This window comes from Scomber scombrus, chromosome 8 (genome assembly GCF_963691925.1).
Source record: "Scomber scombrus chromosome 8, fScoSco1.1, whole genome shotgun sequence".
Taxonomy (NCBI): domain Eukaryota; kingdom Metazoa; phylum Chordata; class Actinopteri; order Scombriformes; family Scombridae; genus Scomber; species Scomber scombrus.
The window spans coordinates 25,654,409-25,668,127 of NC_084977.1; the positions used below are offsets into that span (position 1 = coordinate 25,654,409).

The 13,719-nt window shown below is 39.1% G+C and overlaps 1 protein-coding gene across 1 annotated transcript in view; it reads left to right on the forward strand.

The window, feature by feature from the left end:
- Nucleotides 1-13,502, forward strand: part of syde2 (synapse defective 1, Rho GTPase, homolog 2 (C. elegans)) — a 51,151-nt gene extending 37,649 nt beyond the window's left edge. The window contains exons 6-8 of the mRNA XM_062424773.1: nucleotides 3,151-3,332; nucleotides 4,242-4,473; nucleotides 8,643-13,502. Coding sequence (XP_062280757.1) covers nucleotides 3,151-3,332; nucleotides 4,242-4,473; nucleotides 8,643-9,364 — 1,136 coding nt within the window. The 3' untranslated portion in view covers nucleotides 9,365-13,502. The remainder of the gene's footprint in view (nucleotides 1-3,150; nucleotides 3,333-4,241; nucleotides 4,474-8,642) is intronic.
- Nucleotides 13,503-13,719: the final 217 nt, after the last annotated feature.

Here is a 13,719-nt window from a genome sequence, read left to right on the forward strand (position 1 = left end):
GTTGGATTGATTGACATAATACTTGATACACAAAGTCATGTTTCACTCAAGATGAATAGTATTCACTCTGGCTATCTTTTAATGCTTTGTTTCAACATTTTAAAACAATGACTAGTGCTGTTTAGAAAAGGTTATGATGCTAACACACTGAACTAAAACGGTGAACATTACACCTGCTTATCTTGAGCCAATTAGCACATTGTCTGCTCACAAAATAGCCAGCATGACTCTAGAGTCTTAGTCAGGTTATATAAGGTAACGTCATGACATTGACAAAGAAACTATTTTATGTAAATAAGTCACAGTTGTTTCTATTTTTTGCATCCCTGATGAAAATGTTTGTTAAAATAAAGTAGAAAGAGTGGAGAAACACAGAGACTTATTTAAATGATGACAAGCGTTCATATAATGGTTATAATTTTTCATTTTTAGCAGTTATTGTAATTGATATAAAATATTTCTTGGTATTGTGAATGATGCAGGATTCGCTCTTTAAATGTAATGCTCAATATGTTTACAGTACATCGCTGTAATGATGAGTGTTGACGTCTGGTTTGTGCTCTCAGTGAGCAGATACTGAACCCGGTGCTAATCTGAGACTTTGAGGTGTTACAATGAACTGAATTTAGATCCTACTTTCACTCTCTAATCCTATATTCAAAGGATCTTACGAACGCGTATTTGTTGGAAAGAAAGCCTGGAAATTTGAATGTCATCACCCATCTGATGTTTTAGGTTTCAATGTCAAGTATTTGTGTTTGTCCACTTTATTTGTATCAATATTAACAGGTGATGGACCCAAAATGCCCTTCAGGAGCAGACTGAAATGTGTTAAGCTTCAGGCTCCCTTAAAGAGCAGAGCAGGGACTTACTGGGATTAAAGAGTGAGCGTATTAAGTTGTGCCCTCCGTTCTCAGTACTCAGCCTAAGGGGATGTCGTGGATTTACAGTGAATCATATTGTAGTTTGCTGTAAATAGAAGAGAAGAGGCAAAGCAAGAAACACATAGGGTGAGTGAGGGAATCTAGCGATGTGGAAATGATAAAGTAGGAGCTTCTGTTTTCAGCATCCTAATCAGAGTCTGTTTCAGACGCCCGGAAGATTGTATCACTACTGTGGGAGTTACTACCAACACACAATGGCCATTCACAAAGATACACTTGTCTTTCTTGCTATTTTTATTCCAAAATGTACAGTTATTCATTATAACACAAATTAGTTTCACTATAGTGTTACACAGTGGTTTCCCTGTAGTCATCCTCTTACAGTTTTCTGACATCCTTCCCTTACAAGGTACCTTTAACCACCTTTAATATAGTATTACCCAGTAAGATGGATACATCTAAACAGACATGTCAGCTATGGAGCAGATAATTATTACCATACTCATGTCTAAATCACATACTGTCATGCTGTTGGAGTCTGTCTGTTCTTAGGGAATGTTATGTTGCATAGATATGCAGATGATAATTAAGCTTAAAGGGGAACCACGCCGATTTTATACATCAAAGACTGTTTACATGTGAAAATAGACGGATAAAGCCTTTAATGGCTCCAGAGGAACACAGGTATATAAATCAGCAGCATGAAAACATCATTATGCGTATGCTAAACAACAAAACATAAGCTCAGCAACTACAAGAACAGAATTCACAATTAACACAAGACACCCTCAATATTGTATATGGGTATATGTGGCAACGTTAGAACAGAAATTAGCAGACAATAAAACATTGCTCGCAAGGACAGAAACCAACGGAGCCGAGACATCATATGATAAACATGTCAGAACAAGCAGTAGGTGTAGAAAAGCAATGATCTCTGGCATCTCAGAGGAAAATAAACCTTTTTCACCATGGTCCAAAGCTGTTGACAGCAAAGGCAGGAGATTTCTTATTCTTTCTTCGAGTGTGTGTTTGAGGCCAACTGCTGATAAGATATGTGACTGAAAAACAACTTTATGTAACGACCAGCAGCACGATAATTCCTCGACGAAGTCATCCAGAAGCAACATGATTTGAACTGTCGGCAGTCGAGCATCGGCCATATATGGATTGAGTTTGGTTGTATTAATCATGTTGAGCAGAGTATTTTTAAGATTGAGTGAGTTTGAGTGTTGTGGTATTATACAAGCTCCCTGCTTGACATTGCTTGCGGGCATCACTTCATTTTTTGCTCATTTCCTGTTGTTAATTGGCAGATGTCAAGTCAGTGATCAAACCTTTTACTTTTTGAACAAACTTAAGATCACAGTTGCATTCAGTGAAAGCAGAAAGCAGCTAATCACGTTCTCTGCATTGCTGAATGGTTTGATGAACAACACGCTTTGTTCGCAGGTCATTTGATCATTCTACTGAAAGTGACACCTGTGAATTATAAAGTGATTCATCTTGTTACTTTTCATAGACAAACCTTCAGCATGTATCACTCTGGAGTATAACCAATATTGCTGATTACACACACACACACACCCCCAGCCCTCTTTGAAAACGGATCCAGCTTCATGCAGTAGGAGAAAGAGAACAGACACTCACCACAAAGAGCTGTCACGCTGCCAGGAAGCTTTTTTATTTTTTTTATTCCTGTATTTACTCCTCCTTTTGCCTTTGATGAAAATACATGGCAGCAATATTTCAGAGGCTTAGTGGAGACAGGCAGCGTGGGTTTCATGTTTTCTTGTAGCTTTTGTCTGAACTGCGAGAGGCTGAAGTCACAGGTGTGAACACGCAGTCATTGACACCAGGACCACCCCCAACCCCCCACACAACACTTCTGACTGCAGAGTCACACCCGACTCCAATCAGGCATCTCAGCAGACGCCACTGGATCACCCGTGGAAACAATGAAACTTCAATTTGCAGCCAAGGGACTGCGCTAGATTTCAAAGGGAGGGGAAAGAAAAGCTGTTGATGTCAGTGACAACAGTTGATAATGATATATTGTTAGAGATTAGTCAGGTATTAAAGCTGCCTGTGCAGAGGATAAGAGGTTATTCTAAGTTCAAGTGCGGGGAAAATGGAATAACCCTCCGCTACGATGCATTAAACTGCTTTACAGGATTATTAACTGACTCTACATGTACATCCATGCACTGTTTTGACACTCAGCTCCTTGTAGTTTTGTCTCATCCTCTATTTCTTCTCTCTTCAGGGGTTTTGAAGGACTACCTACGAGAGCTGCCCTACCCTTTGATCACCAAGCATCTGTATGAGGCAGTGTTGGAGTCTATGGCTGTGAGGCCTCTGCGTATCGGAGCAGGGGGCTGCGAGAACGACCAAGCCGACTCAGAGCACACTGTCAGCCTGCTGGAAATCCTGCCAGAGGTGGAGAGGGTGAGGAAGACACTGTGATCATGCTGCTAAGATATTATCACAAGACGTGGTTTTGAAAGGGATAATTGTGGAATAGATAATGATGGCCGTGATGATAATGTCACAATGTCATTACTACTGTTTAACCTCTGTTGTGTAGTCTTGCACTGTGGTTGATATTAGTGTTAGTGTACACTTCACAAGCCTGCATGGTATAATTGTATTTTATTTTCACCTTCATTTAAGTATTTTCAGGTTTTAAAAAATTTGATATCACAGCTAATATTCATTTTTTACAGCACACAAATTACGTAAACATATGTAAATATATTTAGACAACTGGGACCCTTTCAAACCATGACACTGTTTCTAAACTACCTCAAATGTGTCTGTTAATTTGTGTAGTGCAGTTTCTTGTTATTTATTGGCTGACATACAGTATATGACGTTACCAATATATTGAATCTAGCTGTAGTGAAAATACAGGCGATAATGGCAGTAAGTTGCAGCTGTAAATGGGAGTGACAGTGAGACACATTTACTAAAAATCTAACTATTTTCTGTTATGAATTTGTCTAATGTCAAACACATACTGTTCAGAATATATAGCATATTAACATGCTGTAATGACAGTAGGTAACTCCATCTTGGAGTCTTGTGTTTTGAGAAATCCTGCCCCGTTTCCCACTTGGAATAATAATTTGAAGGCCTCCAGGCAGAAAGTCCCTATTTCCCATTGCTTTATGAAGATTATGTCTAATTTTCAACAAGTGAAATGTTTCTTCATTCTCATATGAAATACTGTAGTTTTATTTTACAACTCAAATAGCTTGTTGAAGTTGATTTAAGCTGGAGCTCTGCTGTGTGACTACTACTCATAATAACAGCGTCTTATTTGTCCGTGTCTGTGCGTGTGTGTGCATATATCAGATGACACTGCGGAAGCTTCTTGACCACCTGAAGTTGGTGGCGTCCTACCAGGAAGTGAACAAGATGACGTGTCAGAATCTGGCGGTGTGTTTCGGCCCGGTTTTGCTCAGCCAGCGTCAGGAGGCGTCGTGCCACACCAACCGAGTCTTCATCGACTCTGAGGAACTGGCCAGCGCACTGCACTTCAAAAAGCACATTGAAGTCCTGCACTACCTGCTGCAGCTCTGGCCAGGTAATTGCTTGCTCTGTGGATTTCTTTGAATTACTGAATACACCATTTTAAATACAGTTCTGCAGGTATTTTGGCTTGAACTCCAATCTTATTTACATTCAGGTTATATATAGTGATATGTCCTTATATATTTATACCAGCCTTCTGCCTGAGGGTCACGTAGAAATCGCTGCCAGCTCTGTGGTTGAGCTCTACAAAGGACTGTTAGAGGGCCGGGCTGCTTTGATCGTTGAGGTTATCCACCACTGGCACAACAACATTTGATAGCTATTGGCCACCATCTGTTGGCCCCTCAAAGATGAAACTCTCCACAGAGTGCTTCATCATGGCAGACTAAGCCAATCAGAGCCAAGCCAGTAAGCCCCACTGTAAACCAAACTTTCGAGGCGTGGCTCCCCATCTTAAGATAAATCACCAGCCAAGGACAGATACCCAGTACTAGCTTCTCTCAGCACAGGTCATCTGTCTGCCTGCCCAGCTGTTGTCTGCCAGCTGCAGCTCTGTGTGAGATATGCAGGAACCCAAAGATTACTCAGGAGGGAGCCGAGACTGATGAAAAGGAGCTGCGGGCGGTGTAAAATCTGTGTTGGTCATAGCCACTAATTTGATATATTTTTTTACCTTAGGTGTTACATTTTTAACATTTCTGTTAACCCCATCTTTCAGTAATGCATGAACCATTCAGCAGCTGCTGTGGTGCACTTGAGATCTCAGATATTGTAGAAAATCATCCTAAAATGTATCAAAGTAATGAGTGTACGCAGATTGAAAAGACATGTGAAAAACGTATATTAGTCCAAATCCTTTTTACAATAGTTAAAAAACATATCTTTCATGTGGGTTATCTGAGGTTATTCGACTGTTTGAAAATCTATTATATCATTTAAAATATGTACAGTCATCTCTGCAAGACAAGGACAACTGATCTTAATTCAAAGAAAGCAGTTTTTCAGACTGATATTCTCTTCTGTCTGTCTCATTGTCTCTGTGTGTCTCGAGGCACACATTTTTCAAAATGCACATGCTTCTTCCTAACACCTTGTTGGACAGACTTCATCCCTGACAAATTCAAAACGTTCTTCCCTGTAACCTGAAGCTTTTAAAAAGAAATGCTGATTGATGTCTGAAGAAGAACTGACTCTGTGTCTGGTCTAGCCTCTAAATTTAACTGCATCCTCCAACTCCCACATTCAACCAATTCTGTTAACCGCTGGAGTCGAGCACCCTTCACCCTCCTTCACATCAGCTGTGGAAGAAACACAGAGAGAGACTAAGTGCAGCAGCTAAATAAATCAGCATTTTTGAATCCCATAATTGCAGTTAGCCGAGTGAAGTACAGTTAAAATTTCAAAATATAAATACAATGTGCAAAGATGCATTTTTCTGTGTTGTAGTCTTCTCAGTAGCTGATCACACCTGACTACCAGTTAGTGTCTCTAATGATCTGGTTTAAACTTGACATAGCTTTCAGTCCAGGGTCATAGTGTTAATTATGACAGCAATTTCAGGTTGTGGTCATCGTCTTTTGACTACAATGGCTAGTCATATGTTAGTCAGCTGAATTGTTTTACTTTTAGTTGACTAAATATCATAAGAGGTGTAGTTCAAGTTCATAATGAATTATTTAAAATGTTTCATTTACACATATTGCTCTATAAACTCATTATAGACTCCTGGGGGAAACATCTACTTATCTGTTTATTATGGAGTATTATTACAGTTTGAATTGCTGTGATATGAAATAGTTACCTTAAAATCATATACAAATAAAACCAAGTCTCATATAAAAGAAACAAGAATATGGCCTTGCTATCTAAGACCATAAGAAAATAAAACTAATAAGCATTAGACCATTAGATCCCTGAATAATTAAATATACTCTACTAAGATCTCATCTTCAGTCCTTGTAAGCAGTAATCCCGTGCGCCCAATCCTTGTTGCTATGCCCTCCTCCTTGGTATATTTTTCTGTAGCACTTAGAAGAAGCTGTTGAAATATTCTGCTGGGATTCACTAGTTTTATTTGCACTCTGGCCCATTATTGTCATCTTGGGATCTTCTGTATCTGTGAGGCTGAATAAGAGCCTCCTTCGTCAGTCATACACACCCACACAGCTTCAGGTTGTCTCTATAGTAGTAGTAGTCTCTCCACTTGGCTTAAAAAAGTTATTTTTTTATTCTTTGATATCAAATTTGAAATGTACCCACTTGCTGGGAAAGGGGGGCAAAATGGAAATGTCACTCAGGGCTTTTTTTACACCCTCAGTAACATCTCAATTTTGCCCTCTTTTCCAGCACATAGCGTAGGATGCCTCGACTGTAATTAAAGGCATTCCAGGCTTAACCTTGGCCCTCAGCTCCTGAAGCTTCACCCTAACATTTCACAATCATTATGGGATATTTTCAGCCGCCTCTTCACGCCTCTCACACATACACCCAACCCTCCGCTACATTGTTGCTCAGACCTCAAATGTGCATGTCTTTGAGGACGTCTGACCGTCAGCAACAAAAAAAACAAAAGAAAAACACTGACAGGATTATTATTTACAGGATGTGTGAGAGAGCATGAGAATATGTGCGTGGATGAGGAAGTATTGTGTGTGCAAATACATATTCTCAATGTAAGCTGTGTTGTTTGTGTGACACGATGGTTGGAGCTCTTGTTATTGTGCTTGTGTGCTTAAAAATCTACCAGTAGTGCTGCATTCAAAGTACCCTCTGAAAATCATTACACAAGTTACACTTTGCCTTTTGTCCCAGTAACACTAGGTACAGTATTTTTGTTGTCATTTTCTGTGCTGACAGCTAATAAATTTAATCGTGTCATCAGTGAATCATGTCTGAAATTAAATAACATGCTGTCTCTTAACGGAGGATAATTTTTGTTTGTTTTTACGTGATAATTGCCTGAGTTGTTAGCCTCAGGATAGTTGCAGGGCATGCAAGCGCTGCTCATAAATACCGTATCAACAGCAGCCATTCATGAAGAATGTACTGGTGTCAAAACAGACAACAGTCATAATTTATCATCATTTTTATTTTAAGATATGGCTGAAATTATCACACACCCAAGAAACAACATCAAAACTCATTTTTCTTTTATATTGTACCTCTTGTACATGTTTTGTAGCCCTAACTGTTTTTTTCCCTTTCCGATCCAGTAAGGGAGAGCTAGCGGTGTCAACAAGTGTAGGTACACAGAGACAGAGACAGGTAACCGGACTGTGCTGGTTGTGTTGGAGTGCTCACTGTTCACTTTTTTTGTAGCGCAGTCAGATGATCTTTTCAAAAAATGACCAAACACGGTTTCGGTTTAGTTCATTTTTAAGTTTGGTTCAGTCAACAGTTGATAACAAACAGTGCAAAAACGATGGCATCAAGGTCACAGAGTGCAGTGGTGTGACTTCAGCATGTGTTTATCTGACTTTGAGCATGGCATGGCATGTTCGCACAGTATATTGGTTACTTTGGCAGGATGTGTTTCACATATCAGGGCAACTTGATGAACTTTCCTGCTGACAGATAGAGGTTCATTCAAGTTCAGATAAGTCCTGTGGCTTTTTTTTTTTTTTTAATGGAAGGAATCAGTTAAGTTACATAAAAAGACTCACTGATGTCAAAGCATGTTTTTAAATGTCTCATGAAGTTACCCTTAAAGGAATTTAGCATCACCTTTTAAAGGGTTGGTTCACACAAGTTACACAGAAAACATACTTTGTCATTTACCTCTAATGCTATATACAGTAGCTCTGCAGATATTTTTGGTTGTATGTGACCATGTTGTTCGATATTTCTGTCCCTAAAAATAAAACAATGAAGTTATCACTCACAGCAACATCCCACATCCTGCCCATGTTACCTAGGGACACTTACGTTTACTGAAAAAATAGTCCCTAAGACAACTGTGTGTATTTGTGTAAGAAATCTTGCTGTTACATTTTCTGAAAGTAATTTTATTGTACTAAAGTAGCGACATCTCAGAGACAGATATGTCAAAACTTGGGTAATTTTTTTTTAATTTTTTTTTAAATGTGCATGGCTCAATACCAGTACAGTTTGTGTGTTGCAATTTGCGTGAACTGACCCTTTTAAGGATTGTAGTTTAAATAACTTATTAACACCTGATTAACTCTATCTTTCTTTTGTCTCTTTTCCTGTCTGCTGCTTCAGTTATAGACCCGAATGCTCAGTCCTCTTCTCCGACCCCTGCGGCCTCCTCGGACCTGCTGTCAGCTCCTATAAGACGTAGAAAAGAGCGCCCCCAGGTGCTGAACCTCAGTGAAGCGGAGATGGTGGGTGTTCTGCGGCCCAAACCAGGGCGTCTGGACAGCCCGAGCAACCGCTACGCCGGTGACTGGAGTGGTTGCGGCGAAAGTTACTTCCCTTGTGAAATGCTGCTGCCTCCCAGCAAAGAGGAGGCGGACTATGATGACGTGCCCTCTGAGGATACAGAGGCAACTGAGGAGAGGCAGGAGAAGCCTGAGGGTACAGAGGAGGGTAAAGTGTCTGATTTCGCTGAGCAGGAGCAACCTCTGAGAGAAGAGGTGGTGAAAGAGGGTGAAAAGCAGGTAGAGAAAGAGGACGAAGAAGAGGAGGAAGAGGAGGTGGAGGAGGAAGAGGAGGAAGAGAAGCAAGAAGAGAGTGACGATTCAGGCAACAGGCATTTGTTGGAGGAAGAAGAGCAGGAGGAAGAGGAGGAAAGGGTGTGTGACCACATCTTGCCCCCACGGCTGCCCAAGGAGCACACCTACCAGGCTTACATGAAGATCCAGGATATCAGTCCCGTGCTAAGCAACAGGGTCAACCTGAGAGACCTGCAGGAGAGCATCGACACTCTGATAGGAAACCTGGAGAGAGAGCTCAACAAGAACAAGCTCAATGTCGGATACTGACTCCTGTTACACACATATCTACTCAAACACTCACAAAACCTGATGAGGTCGGGGGGGAAGACCTTCTTAGCCAATCAAGGTGCTTCAAGATACAGCCACAGTGTTTCCACGAAGATCCTGTGATGGCAACAGGGCAGCGTGGCACATGGTGTTGCTGTAAAAAAAGCTAAAGCATGAGATGAGAAGAAACTTAACTGGGCACTTCATGTGTTTGTACCTTACCCATAGACATTCCTTCATGTTTTTATTTTCCTTTTGTTTTGTTGACTGTCTGACTTCATGTTGTTGGTTCGTTTCGGTCCAGTTTTGTGTTCCATGTTGTTATTGTTGCTTCTCTTCTTATTAGAAGAACCCATTGACCCCTCAGGGGTTTAAAAGGTGCCTTAATTGTGTGAAGGTGGTACGTCAAGAGGTAAATACACCCTGAAACATACTGTATCCCCTCCTATGATCTTAAATAATCCAGTAGACCAACCCTTTCTGATGTGAAGAAGAGTTGGGTGCTACCTCTGCGCTTTTCACCACCTTGTGCTGTTTTCACATTGAAATAAGCTATAGAATAGTTAGTTTAAAGCAGGTACGAATCAGGAAATCACCTTGGTACGAGTTTGGTGCAACTTTTTGATCAATCATTCTAATATCAATGGACAGTTACTGGTATATATTGTTGAGTGCAGATAAAAAAGATATCTAGTCCATAAAATTGACCACTTTCCAAGATTCCCTCCATTATCTTCTTAGCGTGTCTCTCTGAAGCAACATTTGGACATGGAGCACTTCCACGTCTTTCCTGTGGTAGGAAAAAATCTGGGGTGCATTAAGAATTGGTTTTCAAGAAAAATATGTAATTAAGTAATTAAATGAATGAAAAATATGCAAAGAAAACAAAACTTCTCTGCCAGACCTACGGACAAGGAAAGCCCTTCATTATTTCAACAGTGGAAGAACATTTGAACTCCACTTTTACTGACAAGAACATAGGTCTTTAAAGTTGCATGGAGAACATTTCTAGCTTGTGGTTTCATGTAGTTTCTAGTTAATAAACTCACTATTTATTAAATGAGGTGCTCTTGTCATTGCATGTAATGGTCAAAATCAAAGCAATAAAGACAGATATCCTGACTACTAGTCCTTAAAGGATCAGCACCTGTACTGAACTTCATGTGTCAAATCTGTGGAGTGCTCCTTTAAGCAAACCAAGATCATAGGAGAAGCATGTGTACATTGTTTTAGGGGCGTATTTCCTCTTTAAGGCAGCAGAGAGCTTTTTCTTTTGAGGTATGAAACACTAAATGTTGTACAACAATAATGCACTTATGAGGCAGGCAGTAGTGTAGATTGTCATTATAGTTCATGCAGTAATATTCTGGCTGTGAACTGGATTAAGGGAGAAACAGCCGCCACTGAAACCTCCTCTTAAGGATTGAATATTATTAGAGAATGGGTTTAACAATTCATTTACCTTGTGCTTTGTGTAAGGTTTTTCAATGTGTCGACACCCATCTACAAGCATACACACACACACACCCGTCAGAATTGGATGTTCACAGAAAGCTGTACAGTAGAGATACATTTGATTTTAAGCAGGCAAACTAAACAGCGAGAACATGTGTTTCATGTGGCATCATATTCAGTTTACGCTTAAAGGAAGAGTTTGACATTTTGGGTACATCGTGTCTCAGCTACAGCCAAGAGACAGTTAGCTTAGCTTAGCATAAAGACTGTAAACAGGGGAAACAACCTCTCTGTACAACTTGATTTGATATGTATCTTTATAATGTTACACAGTCAATCTTGTTATACAGAAACAATACAATTACATTTCCGATTCAAATATGATTCGAAATGCCAAGTCAAATTTTATATTTCTGATCACTTTTTAGCCCAGTCCCTTTTTTCACTGAAATGCAGCAGACTGGGTTTTGTGTACCTCATTTCCTGGGTCAGTGTTATCCTTCTGAATTTGGGATTTTCATTCATGTTGCACAGGCACATGTCCCTGTAAAAGAAACAGCACATGGCTTCAAGTTTGCTTTCAACCAGGAGGAGCTAGGGTCCAGAAATAGCTTTAGCTGCTAACTCCACTCGGATTGTGTTGACAGTGACATAAACTGTGAGGAGTGTGAAGACAGAAAGGGTTCATTGGATTAGTTTTAGACATGAAATATGTTTTTCTAAATTTCATCCATAATTTGGATCTGATCTGTGTTTCTGTATCAATGTTGCTTATTATAAAGGTTTTCCCATACACATCTGACACCCCTAGTCTAAAAGTAAAGAACAAAATCTTCTAAAGCTCACTAATTAACATATTATATCTTGTTTGTTTAATCTATACAAAAACAGATGTCCTAGGCTCTAGCTTCATATTAACCAACATATATGAGAGCGATATTGATGTTTTCATCGAACTCTTGGCAGGAAAGTGAATAAGCATGATACCCAAAATATCAAAGTGTTCCTTTAAAAAAAAAAAAAAAAAACCCAACCAGTCACCCTTTTTGCTTCTTCCAGCTTTTTGGCAAAAAAAAAAAAAAAAATTGTGAAATAGACGCAGCCAAATGTGAAGCACAATGTTCAGAGCGGCAGTGGAAACTGTTAGCTTCAGTTAGTACGACTTAGTTAGCTGCCTAAATCGACAAAGGACGTTTTCAGCAATCCAGGGATTCAGAATGATCAGTATTTAACCTATATGTATATGTATATAATTATATAAATGTGTTCGGAGTATATTATTTTTACAGCTTATATTTCAATGGCGTATTTAAATACTTCCGATGACCTCGTAGTGTTGACTTGTAGCAATAGTCGCTTTCCTCCCTTCAAGCTACCTGTACACATCTTAATGTGCTGGACTAATGGTACAACTTTAGCTGTAAAATATATGATAAAATCGTGCTCTTGCAGAAAAAAGTGATATTGTTATTTTTGTTATTTTGTGTATATATTTGACATTGTTTTTGTCTCTGGTGGACTAAGCTGTGTTCATGATATTTGGTGTTTTTTTTTTTTGTTTTCTTTTAAAGGTATTGAACGTTGCATGGTCAAAAGCTTTACTGACATAAACAAGGCTATTTCTCATCTGCCTTTGTCTTTGATATTTATGTGTAAAGAGACTATTTTGTAATGTATGCTCATTCGTTCGGCACCCTGTTCCTCCAATAGGCTGATTGCTGCATTGTTGAAGCATTTCTCCAGAGGACTTAGAGTCATTTAATTTGGTACAAATCTGACAGAGGCACTTTGAAATTGTATGTTTTCGCTGGTAATATACGTCAAATTGTATGTTTTCAGTCATGTATCTCCTACACATCAAACCAAACTCTATAGAATCACTTCCATAATGTACATCTCAAATTAAAATGTCAGATTTTTCTTAAAACAAATTTCCCTTTTATTTGAATCATATCTGCATTTTCACAGAATCATTTTCTACACACTTACATTTTTCTGATGCACAAACAAGAGAAACTCAACTTCAAGTACTTTTCAAGAGAGAGGCAGTAGAATTTAGACTATAAAGTACATTACTGGGGTTTTCCTTATAATTTAATTTTGCAGTCTATGTTTTTTATTATTTCTCCACTTCCACTCTCCAACATGCTGTCTGTGCACAGTCCTGCTGCTTCACGGTGAAGCTGTGGCTCACGCCGTCAGTCTGGTGACAGAGACTTTCAGCAGGGATCCTTTCAAACCATCTGTCTGCCCCGGCAACACTAAAAGAACCAGAGCCACAGTTACAGTTCAGAGTCCAACAAGAAGCATTGACTGTGCTTAGATTCATATTTAAGGTTTAAAAAAAAAAAGTTTCTAAATTGAGTTTTTTAGAGTGGCTCAGAGGCTATATATATTTCAAAGATCCAATTTGGCTGTTATTTTATTTTTTGATCAATTTGATTTTTTGGTTATTATTAATACGCAAAATAAAAATTGAAACAATAATATCAGCGGTCTGATTCATCATCCTCTCAGCTTCTCTTCTCTCAGCAAATGTTCAACTTTATCCCTTTTCTTTGGTCCTCTTTGTCCTTTGGAGAGAAAACGCCACACAGAAAGCATCACTAAACAAAAAAGAAAAAAGTGCTTTGTATTGATCCTGAAAAATGTATGGTCATAATAAAGTATATTATTTTACACACATATGTGGCCCCTGTGTGTTTTTGCTCCATGAAGACAGTAATAAAAAGTCCAACATGACTGGTTTCAGCGATAACCCGCCAAGACATTCAGAGACATTTCCCCATTTTTTAACTACATTTGCAGTCAAATTTTCAGAACACATTTATGGTTTTAGTTTCAATATCATGTTTCTTTCAGGGTAACTGTAAATTAAATGGCCAGTAATTGATCTAAAG